This window comes from Falco punctatus (assembly GCF_963210335.1).
Source record: "Falco punctatus genome assembly, chromosome: 7".
Lineage (NCBI taxonomy): Eukaryota > Metazoa > Chordata > Aves > Falconiformes > Falconidae > Falco > Falco punctatus.
The window spans coordinates 3,390,348-3,409,753 of record NC_137587.1 but is presented as its reverse complement, the minus strand read 5'-3'; the positions used below and the strand labels follow the sequence as shown (position 1 = coordinate 3,409,753).

At 36.9% G+C, this 19,406-nt stretch overlaps 1 protein-coding gene across 1 annotated transcript in view; it reads left to right on the top strand.

The window, feature by feature from the left end:
- MYBPC3 (myosin binding protein C3) overlaps window positions 1-19,406 on the top strand; it is a gene marked incomplete at its 5' end in the record, with an annotated part of 58,555 nt that overhangs the window by 1,705 nt on the left and 37,444 nt on the right. The window contains 12 exons of the mRNA XM_080394948.1: window positions 1,770-2,088; window positions 4,613-4,708; window positions 4,974-5,060; window positions 5,206-5,354; window positions 6,327-6,444; window positions 7,788-7,836; window positions 9,101-9,145; window positions 11,492-11,548; window positions 16,481-16,504; window positions 17,287-17,453; window positions 18,245-18,377; window positions 19,060-19,184. Coding sequence (XP_080251074.1) covers window positions 1,770-2,088; window positions 4,613-4,708; window positions 4,974-5,060; window positions 5,206-5,354; window positions 6,327-6,444; window positions 7,788-7,836; window positions 9,101-9,145; window positions 11,492-11,548; window positions 16,481-16,504; window positions 17,287-17,453; window positions 18,245-18,377; window positions 19,060-19,184 — 1,369 coding nt within the window. The remainder of the gene's footprint in view (window positions 1-1,769; window positions 2,089-4,612; window positions 4,709-4,973; window positions 5,061-5,205; window positions 5,355-6,326; window positions 6,445-7,787; window positions 7,837-9,100; window positions 9,146-11,491; window positions 11,549-16,480; window positions 16,505-17,286; window positions 17,454-18,244; window positions 18,378-19,059; window positions 19,185-19,406) is intronic.

The window sequence follows — 19,406 nt, the reverse complement described above, 5'->3', positions numbered from 1 at the left end:
AGAAAAGCAAGCAGAAGAGTACAACAGGAGCTTATTCAAGGCTGCTATAGGCTCAGTGCAAACCAAAACAGTTTTTTCATCAAATACATAAAATGTGGGGAAAAAAGAAAAAAGAAAGAGAAAAATGTACTTCAGGTTTTTCATATAACAGAAGCAGGCAAAATACAACAGGTAATAAATTCTCAAGGTATTTGTAATTGATACTTTAATTGATGTTTAAGCAGCTTTGAATCCTTTGCAAAACAATGCAAGAAACATGAACTGTGAGATTAGACTAAAGTCCAAAAGCCATCAGATGAAATCTTTGCAGATGTAACTCCACTGAGGTCAATTAATTTATGCAGTCTGAGGACATGCTACAGAAATAGAGATTTTGTGCAATGAACAGATGGTATTATTAGTCATATAACATTTATATTAGCTAAAGCACCTGTTTGAACATGAATATAAACTGTTTATTTTAAAATATTTCCATGCCATATTCCTTTCATTTTTATAAAGCAGAATCAAGAGTCTAAAGCTAATTATAACCACTGTTGTGGTATTTGGAGGAGTTCTTTTTGCTGCCCAGTAGGAGAGCCATAGACAATTTGCCACAGAGGTGACAGATACAATTAAATGTGATGGAATTACTAATATTTTATAAAAGCTTGGTTATGCAGGGCTAAGTCAGTAAAAAGATGACATAATGATGCACAAAAGACATTCAGTGTATGAATCAATGTTAATTACTGGTATTTTTATACATTAACATAGCTTATTGCAATTAGCAAAAAGATAACAGATTCCATTAAGACCAAAACATGAGCATAAAATGAAAAACTTATTTCAAAATAAAGTTGAATAAATCTAAATAAATAAATCAGGACAAAGAAATTACTAAAATAAGTTACCTTATTAAATTCTAATCTTGAGAAAGTTTAGGATACTTATGGACTGAAATCATGATAAATTGCTTGCTTTCCAAATTCCTGTTTGTTGTGCTACTTTGATTACATATGAACCAAAACATCATTTGATGTATGCCTGTTCACCCCATATATTATTAATTTCATTAATTCTCTTTATAAGCATCATAAGTACTCTTTGGCACACAGAGGAAATATTTTGATCCACTTTGTAATTAATTATAAAACTATTTGCTGTAGACTGCTACATAGGCAAGTATTTTAATGCTGAATAAATATTTGAATGCAAACAACAACTCTTATTTTAGCTGGGATAAAATTACAAGGGCCATCATAGGAGAATGCATCTCTTTCCACTAAAGCCCTGATCAGTCCAAACAGAAGGTCTAAAGATGAACCACCCATTCATTGTGGTATATTAGGATGCAGGTTACTGCACAAACTGCACTTTTGTTGAAGGATCAGATCCTGATCCTATTTAACAACTGTATTAAGCAACTGTTATGACAGAATTAATATTTCTAAATAAAACTGCATGGCAAATTAATGTAGAGAACTTGATATGTAAGCATACATATCGTGCCATCTTGTCATAAATCAAAACATTCACTTATGAAAAATCAGAGCTCATTATGGGGGGAAAGAAAGAGGAAGATGGACAGTGAGATGAGTTTGCTAACCATTCCATTTTATTTCATGACAATATGGAGAAGATATGACACCTCAGCCAGAGATAAACTTTGTAAACTCAAAAGACAATTCCACAACTTCTCGGTGGAAAGTGTTATAATTTATATCTTGCATGGGCAGATGGGACAGAAAGGAGACAGCTGTTGCAGCCACAACAGCTGACTACACCAGATATGCCGCAATTGCAAAACAGATTTTAGCGAGCCTCTCTCTCTTTTTTTAGTTTCTGCATTTACCAAGAAGCCGAAGACAACAGAGGTGACAGCCGGAAGCACAGCTGTGTTTGAAGCAGAAACAGAAAAAGCTGGCATCAAGGTGAAGTGGCAGCGAGCTGGCACAGAAATTACTGAAAGTGAGAAATATGTCATCAAGGCAGAAGGAAACAAGCATTCACTGACGATCAATAATGTAGGAAAAGAAGATGATGTGATATATGCTGTAATAGCTGGAAGTTCCAAGGTCAAATTTGAACTCAAGGTCAAGGAACCAGGTACAGCGTTCCCTAAGCAACTGGCAGTTTATCGGTATTTGCAGCCCAACATACAACCTTCATGAAAGGCCCATGGAAATCAGCCTACCTTTAGCCCTGTAAAACCTCCCTATTATTTGAAGCTGCTCATTAATATTAAGCTGAGGAATACATTTCCTGTGGCTAAGGCACCAATTTCCAGATGTCAGAAATCCACACAGCAGAGATCACAGAGGAAATCCCAATGCATGACTTCAGAATTCTCTGTCAAGCTCTTCATCTTAACTATTGAAGAGCAAAGCAAAGCCAGTTTTACCTAACCTGACCTAAACTAAGGGGCCTGCATCTTAGGCCTGGTATTTTAATTCTTTTAGATTATTTTATTTAAATACAAAATTGTTACAATTTGCAAAAAACATGCTGTAATGTTTTTAGGAACTCATAGGTTCCTTGAAATTGTCTCAAAATCACCTGCCAATAAAAATGCATGTTTCAAGAGGGACTTAAATACAAAGAGTAACCTTTTTGTTATTTGCGTATCACCTATACTGCCTCTGTATGCATTAAAAGATCAGTTACATGGGAAATTGAAAAACTTCCCCAGGCCTTTCCTGGGAAAAATCTATAAAGACCCAAATTGTCTGGAATTTTCTCATGAAAAATGCCTGAAGATGCTGAGGATAGATGAAATCACTCATTTTTTGGATCATGTTGACCTTCCTGATCCCTTTTTCCCCCCTCCAAAATGGTCCCCACTTACCACTTCTGGTACTTTAATTTTCCCTATTTATTTTGGTGAAAAGCCTTAAACTCCAATTGTTTATCTTGCCTCCTCTCCTTTGCTACCACTTGTTTATTCTAGCAACATGCTGGTAGTGAGATCTTCTGGTCAGCTGAAAAGATACTGGTGAATATTTAACAGGGGACAAGACATCCTGTTCCAGATAAAAAGACAGTGCATGACAGGTTATGAGGAAAGGAAAATCCTACAATTTAACAGCTGTCAGAGCATATGAAAGTATAACCCTGCTGACTACCTCATCCTGAAAGTAAAACAGGTACATATTATACTAGTTATATCTTCCTCATTTTCTTTCAGGTTAGTTCCAGGTAGACCCTGCTACAGGCAGACAGTTTACAAATAACAGAGTTACTGAATTTGGAGGTGTAATCATCACCTAAAAACAAGACACCTCTGACAAGCTCACATCAGGGATGGAGATATCATGATGCCAAAGGAGAGATAATTTTCCTTATACATTATATATTGGCCTTATATATATACATATATAAAGCCTCATAATAAGCCTCTTCTAAACAGCTACACAACCAAGTTGTGAGAGCATCTACACTGCATTAGGTAGAATAATGTTTAGTTCTTTCCAGTAAAAATTAATTTTTTACTGAAATTGAAATTTATTTGGACAAGATCCAACGGGATACCTTCTAACAATAAAAGTGGTAGAATTTAATACTTAAGTATTAAAATAATATCAATTTTAAATCACACGTTTCTTTCAAGACACAAATACAGTTTAGGGAAAAAAGTATAAATTTTCTGAGAGCAGGGTTGGCTCATGTTCATATGTTTGCAGACACTATCTTGCTTTCCAGACCTTACTAAGATGAGATTTTTAAAGAGTAACTGGATTACCCATTATTATTTTAACAATAATATTTCTGGCTCTTCATTATCAAAGGAAAGGAAAGGAAAATGGCCCCTAACATGCCCAGACAGAGCCCCCTCCCTTTGTGGCAGAGGAGCCACTCAAATTATTCATCACAAAGCACAACAGGGCCAGAAATCCCTGGTGTTAAAAACCGTGCAAATAGCCGGGAAACTGCATGCAGGACTTGTGTGAGAGGTAGGCGAGACCCTTTGGAAGTGGCTCTACCACCTATGGAAAAAAAACCCCAACAAATCTTGCTGCAACTGATCTGTTTCAAGAAATTCTACCTCCCTCCATCTGTCCCAGTTGCTCACTCCTACTCCCTTTTCGTACATTTCTATCTTCTCTATTGTGCCAAATGCATTTGCCTGAATTTGTCTGTGAGGTCATTGTTTAACTGAGAGGCCATAAAATACCATAAGCCAGGGGAAGAAACGATAGACGGATTTTTTAAATACTTTCTCCATATCGATTACCGGCAGTGTCTAGAGCTTTACTCAAGCTGCACACAGCAGTAGCATTTGGAACATTACATTCCAACAGCAGTTAAACAAAATCTCATGAATAAGCAAATTGTTTACAAAAATAATAACTGTGTCATTTTTTATTACCTTTCCTATTTAGATCACTGATGTTAACATCAAACAACAGTGTTATTCATCAGCTGACAACTTTTTACACATCAAGACTATACAATTTAAAAATCCAGCTTCAGTAGGCCCCTTCTGCTTCCAGCACATCCTCAAAGTGCTAGAAAATGACAGCTAATCCCTCTGCATGTCCCAACATATGTTAAAAGCTGTTCTTTTAAAAAAATTCTTCAGAAAGGAAGTAAAACATGACTTTCTCTAATCTTGGCTTACATTCATTTCCAGAAAAGAGTGAGACAGTCACTCCTGCTGAAGCTGCTCCAGCCCCAGCTGCCCCAGCGCCACCTGCTCCACCAGTAGAAAGCAGCCAAAACACAGAAGGTAATAGAGAATTAACACTGTTAACCAAGTCTGGTTCATTAACAGAAGGGAAGAACGGGAACATGGACTCCTTAGAGTCAGTGAGGTAGGGACGGGAGCTCAAAGCAGACCACTAGTGATAATGATAGACAATAAAGAAGAAGAAATCTCAGAGACTGAAGAAACACATTGAGATATTTTGAAATTACTTAACAAATTCACTATACAGGCTGTAACAGAAGCTGATGCAGAAAGTTCTAAGCAGTAATTCTGATGTTTATTTCAGTTGCACCTGCTGGGACTCACCCAGAAGAGCCTCTAGACCCTATTGGGCTCTTTGTGACACGACCCCAGGATGGAGAAGTTACTGTTGGTGAGTACAAAGTGTGAGTCAAATGATGTTTGTAAACTGCACCTGTTGCTTGACTATTTAGCTCTCAGTGTACAGGATGACAGCAGTGATATAACAGATAAATTAAACACTTCATAATCTTATTTTAACCTACTTCCCTTACAAGGTGGAAACATCACATTCACTGCCAAAGTGGCAGGTGAGAGCCTGCTGAAGAAACCATCAGTGAAGTGGTTCAAAGGAAAGTGGATGGACCTGGGAAGCAAAGTGGGGCAACACCTCCAGCTACATGACAATTATGATCGAAATAACAAGGTACAATAGGCAGAGTAAGGTTCTCCATCTTCTGGATACTAATCTTTAATCTGAGGAAAAGACAGGAATATTTGGATATTAAGGTACCCAAAGCTACACACAATGCTATACTTATGCATAGAGGTCTTGTTTTGACCATGCAGGCAAGAGACAAGCACTACATAGAGACTCTTGTACACATTATCTACAATGAAATGAGATTTTCTCATTCCTGTAGGACTAGGGGAGTAGTTTTTGCATCTACTGCAGAATTCCCTCCATCTTCCTCTCAAGTAATAGATACCTGTTATGTTTAAGAGAAAACAATAAATCAGACCAATCTTTGAGTATGGTCTATCCTGGGTTTAGTACATCAAGCATTCAGCTACTAGTGTTGGAATTTATTCTTGTCTTGCATTGTCTACACTACTTTAAATACCTGAGTAAGATCCAACTGTACCACAAATACATTTGAAAATAACATAAATCAGGAATACAAGATAGTCTGTACCATGACTTCTCAAGCCTGTGTGGTATGTGAAACACTACTACCCTCTCCTGGATGGAACAGAACAGACTTGCTCACATTAGCCACTCCTTTTGCTGAATTTTTAAATGTATCGTATACATTCTGGGTAGAGGCTGTATTTGATTAATGAAAGCTCTGCCCTGGTTTCCAGTGTACATACAACTACTGTATATGATGACTGCACACACCAGTACACCAGCAGAGTTTGCTAATATAACGTCGTATTCCCTGGAAGACCTGTTCTGATAATACTCTTTAGCTGTCCCTACTGAATCGGGTGGCTCTATGCAATTTTTGTGACAGCAATGAGTTACACGCTCAGGAGGTTCTTAATTCTAAAAGGACAGAGAGGCACATTTCATCCCCTGCCTATGCCTTTCCATGCCTTACTATGCTGTATTCTCTCTCTCCATTTCACTGTTCATTCCCTAACTTAGAAATTGTGTCGCTGGTGTCTGTTCTAGGTATACACCTTTGAATTGGAAATCATCGAGGCAAATATGACTTTTGCAGGAGGGTACAGATGTGAGGTGTCTACCAAGGACAAGTTTGATAGTTCTAATTTCAACCTGACAGTCAATGGTAAGATGAATTCCTGCCAACTTGTTATTTTTTTCTTCCTGTATGTCTACCAACAATTCTTTCTGGTATAAGTGGCTACCAGACAAGCATAGATCTGAAGTGTAGACCTGGAGAGCTACAGGTACGCTTACAGAGGCCCACAGATGAGGATTGGCCTGGGTTGGCAGAGGTACAGAGCATTAGAAGACTTGAACATCACTGAAGTCAGAACTGTGATGCTCTTAAAGAAAGCACACAGAAAGATGCAAATCAACTTTTCTCTGCCTTTATTCAGAGTTCAGATCCGTTCTTTCATGACATAAAATTTCACTAGAATCAAAGAGAGGTCCTTTCTTACTTTGGCAAAAGTTTAGACTAAAATTAGTACTAAAAATGGATACTTGAAAAGAAAAAAGGGGAGAAATGGAAAAATTTAGACATGTAACACTATTATCAATTCCTTTTTCCTCGATAAATTTAAGTCATGCAGAAGCACCTTGTTATATAAAATTGCTTTAAGGTTAGATGACTTATATTACATAATACATGGTGCCACCCTCAACTGCTATACTGCAGATCTTATCAGCAATTTAAAAGGAAGTACATTTTAGCACCCATTTCCCCCTAGTGTGGAAGGGTTTAGGTAAAACAGTGTAAGCACAGACCACCTGAATTATCTGAACGTTTGGGCCGTTTCCTCTTTCAGCAGTTCTGTTGAAGGGACTGTAACATTAACTTGCACCCAGTGACTAATGAGACTAATATGCAAAGACAAAAGCTTACTGATGTTATTCAATTAGTAGTGTTCATTTTTGAAGTTTCGCTAGTTGGCTGTAGGACTTACAAGACTTTGGAGCTATGACTGTGAACAGTTTTTCTCCCAGTAGTAGCAGTATACCTATTTATACCAACAAAGCTTAGAACGTTGATGGAGTTTCTGTACATCTCTACATATTACCAGGAATTTACCTTTCATTCAGAGGATATATTACAATTTATTAGTAGTAATAATATTTAGTTGCTATCCAGTGGTTTTCTTAAGAGTGTGAAGCTAGTATTGAAACTAAAGCTTACCAGCAGGAGAACTGACAAACAAGAGAAGATTGTTCATCATGCTGCAGGTTATGAAGAAGCATGAGAAAGAATTAAGTTATACATGAAACACTGGATGTTGAAAGCTAAGTAGTGAAGACTGCATGTTTAAAGATGATGCTTCAATCTTGCAAGATGTAATTGATCACAATTTATAATGTAAGAACTTTAGGAAAAAAGTCTGCAAAGGAAAAGCTTTAGAAATAGCACTGTATTTTTGCGTTATTCTCACTTAGTCTCCCATTCTTGTTTGTCACTTTTTGTCACATCAGAAGCACCAATAACTGGAGACTTAGATATTCGCACTGCCTTCCGACGCACGTGAGTATGTACAGTAGACACTTAAGTAGATCAGATTATACTTCCATGTGGGATTCATTACTTTCCTAGACAAAACTAACTAAAAGCAAAGCTTTTGTAAAAACAAGCACAAAGATAGGGATGTCTACTAAGAAAATGTTCCTATTAAAATATTTCTATTAAAATACTGTGCAACTAGAAATCATCTAAGAGAGTTTAGACTGTACTAGCATAACAATCATGCTTGTCTTCAGTTATCCAATTGATAATGTGCATAATTCTACCAAGAACTTCAGAACTTCTTTTCTAAACTTGTAAAGAGCACTCTAGATGTAGACCAACAGAAAAGGAAAAGATTCTGTGTAGTGCCTAGTCTTGATTTGGTCTGGCTTAAAGAAATACATGTACCTTAATACAAACATTTGCTAAACAAAGTGGAGGTTGACGTGAGCTCTGTAAGCATCATATCACTGATAACATTAATACAACCATTTTGACTGCATTTGTTTTCATGTTGTATAGTTAATTGAATGAAGACAATGATACTGTGTCTGTGTAAAAACTCAGATATATGTAGGTCTCTAGATATTAAAGACTGCAAGGTATTGTGCACTGGTGTGGAAAAGGCTTTTTTCCCCCACATCTGTAATACTGTCTGAATTGATACATGACTTAATGGAATAATGTTCCCTTCTTTAGTAAAATTTGCAAAATCAGTTGTGGGTTTTTTTAATTATTTAGGCATTAACAATGTGTTTTTTCACGGATGAATATTTCTTCTCCCTTTCTGTAACTCAGTTTCTGTTTTAGCGTTTATATATTTTTGCAAAGTTACCAGACCAAGAATATTCCAACATCTATTTCCCTAACACAGGACACGAATCATCTGTGGCAATTCCTTGAGTTTTTCCCTATAATGATAAGATGCTATTTTTATGGGGGGTGGGGGGTGAGGTGGTGTAACATTCTATCAGAAAGAACTAAAAAAGGCTTGCAGAATTTATCTACAGTGCAATCCATGGGTAGCAAAGCAGCCTCGCTGCCATGCCTATTATACAGTACACTCAGTGCATAGCTGCATTGTATTATTTCACTGTGGTGAAATTAAGCCTCAAGAATTTCTTTCCTTGCTAGCCCAATTAAAAGCATTCAGAACCACTTCAGCCTGAGTGCGCTGTGAGCAGCTTCAGGCTGTTCAGCTTTTCAGTTTTGTCTGGAAGAATGGAGGCAAATTTTGAACTGAACTGTTTAAATCTGAAACTTTGTCTTTGATACCCTCACTCAGGAGCCTAGCAGGAGGGGGCAGACGGATGACTTCAGCCTTTCTCAGGTAGCCACTCTCTGTGTCAGCAGACGAATTAATTTTTAACAATGAACTGTCTCTCTCTGCTTAGGAAAAGGAAAAAAAAAAAGCCATGGAACTAGCTGCAGCTTAAATTTCCAATAAATCATGGTTTATAGTATGTAGTATTTATATAAGATGAATGCATACAAGTAAATTAATGTAAGATGAGTATAAATAATGAGTAGTTTGATAGCTCTGTGAGAGGCAGATTCATCTACAGAAAATGCATGTTTGCTAAGTAGCATCTCACCACTGTTAGAAGAAAAAAAAGTAACTTCAAATCATATGCATGTCTGCTCCGTTTTGTGGTTTGCTCTCTGATGAGCGCATCCTGTCTAAAATTGCTATTGCTCACAGAAACGTACCAACACATTTGTACACGAAAATCTGTTGTTTCCTGGCATATTCTTTATGCTAGTATCATTAAATTTCCCACCCTATCCCTTTTGGTCCCAGTGTCCTCTACCATAACAAAAATAGGAACTCTGAGATTAGACTTAACTCTATGCATGTTAAAGCAATTATTAGGGTCTTATTCTTCAGAAAAGCGAAACACTGATTGCTGGGCTTTCCTGAAAATCTGATTTAACTACCACCTGGGAAGCAATAAGGTGACTAATTATTCTCTCAACTGTATATTCTGATTTACTGAATCTTTGGTCACAAGAAGCCCATTTCAAATTTGGGATTATACCTGTGATTTTTATGTAGATTTTATGCCTGCAAACAGTAAAAATCTTCTGAAAGTAGGGAACAAAGTGACCAAAAATATACTTTTCTGTTTGAGCGTTATACCCAGAAAATGATCCCTTTCACCAGTACAGTACTATTTTGAAAGTAATTACAGAAGTAAACCCAGTATTTTCTTAATAAGATCTCTTCTCACAACATGTTCAAAATTACGCTGATTTGAAATTGTTACTTATTCTTGCTAACCTTGCATTGTCAAGCAGCACAAGAAGTTTGGTACTCATTTCTCTTCTATTTTATGAACAGTACTGTTAGAATTCCCATCATTTACATGTTGAGGCTGTTTTCTTACTTCTAAAAATATTTACTCCTGCAATACTGAGTTTTCCTGACATTATGGTTTACACTTCTACAGACAGACTGATTTTCTCTGAAGGAACTGTGCATTAACAGAGACAACATTATGGGCTACCACTAGCACGACCACTTTTCAGTACAACTGAGAAGAACAACTTCCATGTATAAAACAATAATTAAATATAAGGTGTTGTTGCTGGAAGAATCTGAATGCTGTGAGATAGCATCACATTATTCTTATCCTCAAGACAACAAGAGATGTCAAGGAGCAGCTGGACATTGATGATGAGAGACTGACTGAGATAAAGAAAATCCATTTTGACTTTCTAAATCCTGACAGAATGGGAGTTATCCAGTGTAACTCCCAATACTTTTAGATCAAATCCCTGAAGCATTATTTTTTTTTTTTTTTTAGGAATTAAACCCAAAGAAGTGATTTTAGTGGCTTTACAATAAGTTTTCACAGTAGATCTGTACTTCAAATATTAAAAAGCACAGCTAAAACACATTTGATTCACAACACCAAAAATAACTGCATTCCATCTGAGTTCACCATATGTAACAGACAGATTTACACCTCAAAAAACTGCTTGTTGCTTCTCGTTCTCATCAATCAATTTATTCACAACATTGCTTGCCATGATACTTGTTGAACAACAGCACACTGAACCTCAGAATGAAAGTCAGGTCACAGAAATTCTCCTTTCACTCTCCCAAGCACCAATGATGTGACACCTTTTTCGTGTATATGAATTTCAGTACAATGAATTCTGGAGTCTGAAGAGCCCTAAGAAACAATTACAGCTGGGATTATACTAGGAAAAAAATGTGATTTTAGATTGCAAGAAGTCCCACAAAAAGGTTGGTTAAATACCGTTCCCCATGGCAAACAATATCCACATTCCAGAAACTACAGCTTTCCAAAAGCACTAATGATTCTAAAGGAAAGCTTCTGCTACATCTCTATGATAACGAATACATTCCAGATCAATATGACCACCAAACTAATACCTGTACAACTTCATCCATTGGTATTTTTCAATATCATTCATTGATATTTTTCAATAAAGAAAAAATACAAGTTTATTATATTTCTTAAACCTATATGAAGACCAATACAGACAAAGAGTCTAATTAAGTCACCTTCCATGCCAATGCAAATTCTGTCATACTAAACCCATCTACTACTCCCATGCAAAAATATATCACCTACATAATGATATAGTCTCACAAGTTATTCCCATTTCCTTCCAAAACTAATTATCATTTTCTGTTACTATATAGTGCCGAGGGACATGAAGAAGGTGGAGAGTTTAATTTTAGTGCCCTGCTGAAAAAGAGGTGAGTAAAAATCCATAGACTTAGAGAAAGAAAGTAACCAGCTTCTGTTGAACAACTATGAAAACACTAAAATTCAAATAAGTGAAAGTTCCGTAAATTCAGAATCATTACAGTTTTCCTAAAGCAGCTGTAACTGGAAAAAGGATAATAGGTAATTATGGAAAATTCCCCAAATACTCAGTGTTTGATGCATTTCTGCTAGGTTTATTCTGGAGAAAGAAAATAAAAATTGATATTTCCCAAGATAGAAATGGCAGGGACTAGGGTAAGCGCGGGTGGAAGCACGTCATTTTCATTAGAAAAACCTAAAACACAACAATTTACTTGTCTGTAACACTGCCTTTTTAAGAATTTGCTGTCCTAAGTTTTTACAATACAGCATCAGAGAGCTCGGAGGACTAGCCGTTATGTATTTTATAGCTGTTTATCTTATATATGGAAAGACATTCGATGTTGTGTAAATATATATAAAAAAATTTACTCTTCTGATTCTAATTCTTACTTCTTGCTTTTACTTTCACTTTTTTGGTGGAATTTCCTCTCCCATTCCTATCCTTCCTTGCCACATTTGTTTTCATAACCTGTTTACTTATCTTTTTCTCTTTTCACCACATTCTTAATCTGGATGTTTTGGATTCCACTGTTGCCAACAGAGAGTAAGATTTCTATTTAATTTTATTATAAATGCATGGATCACTCTGAACACAAGGACCATTTGTTTTAAACTACTGCATGCATCGTTATCTTGCTTACATGTAGAATGTGACAAAAATTAGGTAGTATGAAAGAAAATTATCAGCCACCAATTTCTGAGACAGAAATGCTTTTAAAAAATTAGAATTAAGGGTGGGCCATTTAATACAAATAAATGTATTCCTCCGAATGTCCTTTGGTTTTCACCACCACTTTTTTTTATAAGCAGTTTTAAATTGTCCTTGAATTTCCAGCTTTTCTCCATAACCTGCTGCTTTAAATTCCTATTGTCATAAAAATTAGAATCAGAAAAATAATTTGCATAATATGCTTGCTGGTGCCTATAAAATATGTGCTGAAGTTTTGTTCCATTCTCCTTAAACGTGTTAAGTGAATGTATTACTGAAGTCACTTACCCCATAAAATGTACAGGATTGTCTGTTACAAAACATTTCTTTTTATTCCAAGTAAAGTTTCTATTGCTATTTATCATCCCATTACTCCAAGCATGCTTCTTGCTGTTCACTGCCCCTGGCCACTCTGTCTTTTCAGCTCCTGGAGTTACTATAAACATTTGACACTAGACTCTTGTTTCACAAACCTAAACTTACTCAGTTTAAGTTTTCACAATCAACTACTTGGATGAATGTTGTTGTGCACCTGTGTTCAGTCTCTGCTCAGGTATTGGTATCACTATTTACAAAAAATGTTTTGTCTTCACAAGGAGTACAGGATCATGCAGACATCTGAACTAACTTGTTACAGCAGGCAATAAAGCCACAGCAGCCTCACGTTTCACCCAGGTTAACTCACCCAAATTTCAGTGGGGCAAAGGTCACACAGGTATACAAAGCCCTGCTAAGCCACACGCAATGTATCCAGCTAAAAGTGGATTCTGGCTTTGCAGTAACCCTACAGGCAGAGCTCCCAAGGGGGGGCAACTAGACAAGACAGAACGTGCACCTAACAAACCTTCCATAGCTGGCATTGATAACAAAGTTTCTTGTTTCAAGTCGGAAAAAAAAAAAGTGCCTCAGAAATTTTTTATAATTCCCAAGTAGGGAAAAGGCGCTTTCTGAATAATGGCAGTAACCAAAATTCTACAGATTTGAGAGTAGTTGTACACAAACTCTAATTTCTATAGCAAATATAAGGCAAAAAAAGAATTGTTGATTTCTTTTTAAAATTTTCAAATAAGCAGAGGCCAACGTGAAAATCTTTGTGTAATTTCATACAGTGACTCCAGCTGGAATGAAGTGCTAAGTATTATGAGCCCCTCTTCTAGTGCCTTTCCCTTCTGCTTTCATTATTAGTTTTGAGCAGTGATAGAACTCTAAAAGGTAGTAAAAATCTCCAGTATTTCCAGAAATGTTGTTTGTGGATTTAGCTATTCATTATTTGTTACAGTAGAAATACAATTTGTTAAAAGAAGCTTACAATTTCACTGCATTTTATCAGTGGCTTTGACCTTTCTTGACTTACAAATCTCCATTTAGTGACTTAAAGCATACTGATAAATTCACTGCTCCTAGTTGTTTTTCACAGCCACTTTAGAAGTAATTTGTGGATCCTTCAGGCTTTGCACACCACAGGTTGAAGACCACTCCCACATTAACAAGAACTGATAGGCATAAAAGCTCACCATGGAATTAAACTATTCTTCGTTAAAATAGAATAGAAAAAGGAACTCTTAAGAGCTATGCAGATTCAAAGAGAATTGAAAACTATTATTTCACCACTTCTGCTTTGTCCCACCTAATTTACAAGCGCCTCTCAATCCAGAGGTAATGAACATTCCTGCTATAATAAAGAGAGCTTCATTTAATACTCTATCTCCTATCGCTGTAATTTAATTAACTGGTGTTGACATACAGATGTCATGGGCCAAGGAGAGGTCATTGGGAAGAGGAAGCAAACAGCTGTCACAGAACTATTAAATGGGACAGTGAGCAGAGACCTTGAAGGAGGTGACAGCTGACAGGGTCCAATCAGTTGACAGTAATGAGATAGGAAGAAACCATCTCTGGGATGTACAAAACTATTTTTAACCCCTCTACACATGTTTAAAACATATCAGCTGTGTATTCCATTTACAGCAGATTCACTAAGCTGCATCTTAATGCCCCCGAGTGCATAGTTAACCTATGAGGTGGTCACTCTGAATAAGGATCCCCAACATCAGGGAGAGTAACGTAGCGGTGGGAGAAACTGCAGGAGTCCAAGTGCTCTGTTACTTTTTGTACACTGCTCAGCTCTTGTTGGTAGTGTAAGAGTACAGCCTAACTGTGCAAACTCCGTGTCTTTATGGGATCAAAGAGAACGTTTTAACAAACATAAGATGGTGAAAAGGAGTACTGGGACGGGAAAACCTTTGCTCAGAGGCAGAGACATTTTTTTTTCTTTTTCAGAACTCAATTAAACAATATACAAATTTCCTTTAGCTTTTAGTACCATTTTGCATGCAACTTACAAGCCTTCCCTTGTACTTAGAAAATGTTAGTATTTCCAAGGAAGAGACTATACTCTTGCTTATGATCAAATTCCTTGTATTTCAGCTTGCATACACCAAAACAGCATTGCCAGATATAACAATGGGATGACACTGAGTAATGGAAAAGCTGAAGCAAAAAATTAAGGAAGTCTTCTCAACAGTGAGATACCCTAGACTGTGGAATTGCTTCCAAATTGGAAGATTTTTCTCATGATGTATTTAAAAATAACTCACACAAAATATATTTGAAAACTCCACGAATAAGCCTACCTGCAAATTTTCAGGTAAAGAGGTGCATACAGATAAGCATAAGTAGGCAGATAGAGAGGGAGACCACCAATATTTACATAATACCTAAGGGAAAATAATAACATTTGAACCTGTTAAGACTTACTTATTTCCTGGGATTTTTTATTTCCTTTCGAAATAGTTTGCTCCACAGAACATTAATTGTACTAGTACAAAGAAATCTGCACATATCAAAAATTCCCAGGTTTATGTACTTATATATCTATTCCAATTTACATGTATTTAGAAATATTTTAAAGTTGTTCACTGGTATGACCAGGGCAACTAGCCCAAGAACTGTTTATATTAAAAAAGTTCAGTCTATTTGGCAAATCAGTTAAATGGTCCTCCCTTCTGCTAGGCAAAAATACAAACCATTTGTAGTTGCCTCAGACTAGAAGGTAGGTAGATAGAGGAGAGGAATCCTGAAAAAAGTTGTGGATGATGTTGATGTGCTGTTAAGACAGAGCAAATACACAGTAGGCTGCACTTACTGTAAGGAGTCCAACATTCAGATACACCTATCCATTCAGTAAGTGCTAGTGAGGGCTTAGAGCTTAGTGAATGCTAAACCACTCCAAAGACATATTACATGCCATATTTCAGCTCAAACTCACTGCGCTGAACTCCTCTTCTCTTGCTTCCTTTCTGCTCAAGAGCTACAAGGGTGCTGGAAATTGCAAGCCTGGACTGAAGCACTTTAATAAACATAGGGCTCTCCTTACAAGCCAGACTTTTTGGGGCAAATAAGGAATACCAGAAATGTTTGGTTATACCTGCTGACTAGACTGACTACAGTCATGCTTTTTAAATAGCAGTGTTTCCCACAGATTAATGGGACTGTTCTTATCCGGGGGGGGGGGGGGGGGGGGGGGGGGCAATGCAACCAATAATCTTCCACTTTTCTCCACATTACCTGCTGCATAACTTGTCTTCTTGCTGGGGTTTACTACTGAATATGGCTTCATTACAAGGGTGTGCTCTACTGCACTGGAATGTGCTTGGTCCTGGTGAGATCAGAAACCACAGCCACGGGAAGTTCCTTTTCCTAAAGAAAGTTTTAATAAAATGTTACTTCTTTGGTCTCTTCTCTGTTTACCAAAATGCAAACCATGACAGGCAACAGTTCCATGATGACAGGGCAAAGCAGAGCAATTTGTTTCCCTGTAAGGCAATCAGCCATAATTAGGAATAAGCAGAAGCGCTTACACTTTTAAATTGCAGATTGGAACTGTACAAAGTGTGGGAGTGAGTTTGGTTTCAATAGAGAGCAGCATTTTTCTTAAGGCTGTTTCACAGTTTTTGCATGAGCGCCTTCATCTCCCCACTACTGAAGTGTTGTTCTGCTAGAGGTGAAGATGACATTCATGCGTCTTTTGTATTTACACGATGCCCTCTTTCTTGCCCATTGGGATGCTGCATGTTTTCCAAACGGTTCTCTGCATCATTCTGGAGTACAGCAGCTTCTTGCGCTCAGTAAATCGGTAAGGTTACACCAATTTCTTTTTCTATTTATGATCTATTAAATAAAAAACATGATGACAGAAAAAGAATGTCTTACCCAAAACCAGACAACCGAATTTCTACTTGGTTTTGCTAAACCAAACATTAATTCTTCCATCAACACTAGCTTTGTGGTTAAAATATAAGATAAGTATTCCATCATAAATACTGTCATTTGCCACCACTCACCTGTCTATGTGTCTTTATGTTTTATAGATTACTATCACCTGTATATATATACACACATACATATGCCTATACCCTAACAATTGTCTTTGCAATATCTAATAAATATTTTAATAATCTGCTATTCATTCATTTTAGTGAAGAGAAAAACGTCCTGAGTAGAAAAGGATTTGTTTCTAATTAACACAAACCAACTAGCTTGTTTCTAAGGCGTTCTCAGGATATCAGTCCAGTTCCTTGCTTTGCCACATGTTTTGTGTATGACCATGACAGGAAAATAAGTTTTCTTGTGTTTCCATTACCCATCGTTAAAGGGAAGTGAATATTTATTTGCCCTGGCTATTAGAAAGTAAACCCTTCAGGAGCACTTTTATTTTGATCGCTGTATAGATAAATATAAGTAGCACTTATCAAAAGTTTTATTTCATTATTTTAGGTAATAATATAGTAAAAACTAGACTGCTAAATTTTTTATTAAGAAATGGCTTCATCAAACTGATATGTAGCTTGTCAAGCCTATGGCTGTTCTTAAATCCTCTCAATAGTGGCATTCAGGCACTCTGATCCCTTTCTGCAGAGGTGAAGCAAAATCTGAATCACAATCTGATGTTGATGTCTGGGAAATCCTGAGGAAAGCTCCTCCTTCTGAATATGAGAAAATTGCTTTTCAGTATGGTATCACAGATTTGCGTGGGATGCTGAAACGCCTCAAACGCATAAAAAAGGAAGAGAAAAAAAGTACAGGTTGGTAAGCTGTATTTATTCCAAACATATCTGTTCATATCTGCTTTGGAAGCCGTTTAAATATTAACAGCAGCCCAAAACAAGAGCATGAGAAATAGGAGTTTCCTATTACAGTCTGTAAATGTGAAATGTCGATTACCAAAGATTAAAGCTCTGCCTGAAGCTCTGAGCTACCTTGCTCTGAAACTCTGGATGTTCTGAACCAGCTCATTTTACTCATTTCTTCTGCTCTGCCCTTTATCTTTCCCTCAACATAAAGCACCACCACACCCCACTCCTCCCACCCCCAAAACTGGTCAGTATGGCAGGCATCAGTGAATGTGGAAAGAATTTCATTTCCATTGGGATGATACATTTGGATTCTTGAGTCTTTTCTAGCCTTATGAAGTATTGATCACCTAATTTTAACTAATTTGTTTTAAAAGTCTGAAACAGAGAAGGCAAACTGACATTCATCACTACTGAGGTCAGTATAATTTTCTTACATGGGCAGATGTAGCTGTAACTATTTAGGATGTGTTGAAGTACATATTCAAATGTGATCTATAATATTCTACCTCACTTATTTTAGTTTATATCACCCACTTTCCATCCGATGTTAAGGAAAACCAGAACAGGATGAAGACCAGACAGAAATGGTAAAAATGCAAACAGGGATGCAGAAAGTGGGAAAGGTCTAAAATTATGGTAAACAACAGGAAAGGGAATAAAGACTTGCTCTACTGGTAGAAAATGTTAAAAAAAAATACGTTAAGTATAACCTTAAAAAAAAAAATCATTCTTCATCATAGCATTTCTCAAGAAACTGGATCCAGCTTACCAAGTGGACAAAGGACAAAAGATTAAATTAATGGTTGAAGTTGCCAATCCAGATGCTGATGTGAAATGGCTGAAGAACGGACAGGAGATCCAAGTGAGCGGCAGGTAAACTAGAAATACAGGAAATCCAAAAAGGAACGAGCTACAGCTTAGACAAAGCGGAAAACCTAGGTTTTCTTAGAAAGAAAGGAATAAAATAGGGAGAAATAGGAGCTGAGAAAGAATCTACCTAGTTCTTTGGCTCTGGATCATTTTGCTGTTCTCATGAATTTCTCTTTTTCTTCCCTCTGCTCTGTATATGTACATGTGGAACTGGATGCTTACATCTACCTACTTAGCAAGTAAGTTCTCAGATTATATTCTGATCTTTATGCGTATATCCAGGGTTCAAAATTACTTTCTCATGATACGGGATATACTTCAGTGTAGCTTGTTTGTAAAACAAATTTTAAGTGATTTTACAGTGAGGCCATGACAAATCATTTTTAATGGTAGTCAGGTTTGTTGTATGGCTACATGTTAGAAAAGCATCTAAAACCATTCACAGGAGTTTGTACATCTCACACGTGTATCAAGATTTCACCCTAATTTCCTACGCTAGTTTTTCAAACACTGCTGCTGCCCACCGCACTGGGTCAGGGATATAGGGCTAGAGTCACAAAAAAAACCCTCGTCACTGAAGCCAGATAAAAAAAGTAGGAACCTTTTTCTCTGCCAGGCAGGGGAAGAGTGTGACTGGGTCCAAAAGAGTTGCTGTCTGATAATTACATTTATATTCTCTTTTCAGATATATTTTTGAGGCAGTTGGGAATAAGAGAATACTGACCATAAACCACTGCTCCCTGGCCGACGATGCAGCCTACGAATGTGTGGTGGGGGAGGAGAAGAGCTTCACAGAATTATTCGTAAAAGGTGAGCAATGAAGATCTCCCCTAGCATTTAGCTTTAAATTACTGTCATCTCTGCTCTCAGATTAGTTAATCTCATAGGAAAGGAAATTCTCAAACATATGAACAAATTCTGACTTTCAAGTACATCTTTTTTTTACAGTTAAATGAAGGAAAAATTTCCTATAGCTGCAGCTAAGAAAGCACAGGAAAACAGCACAGTGAGAACTACCATTAATTCTCATTT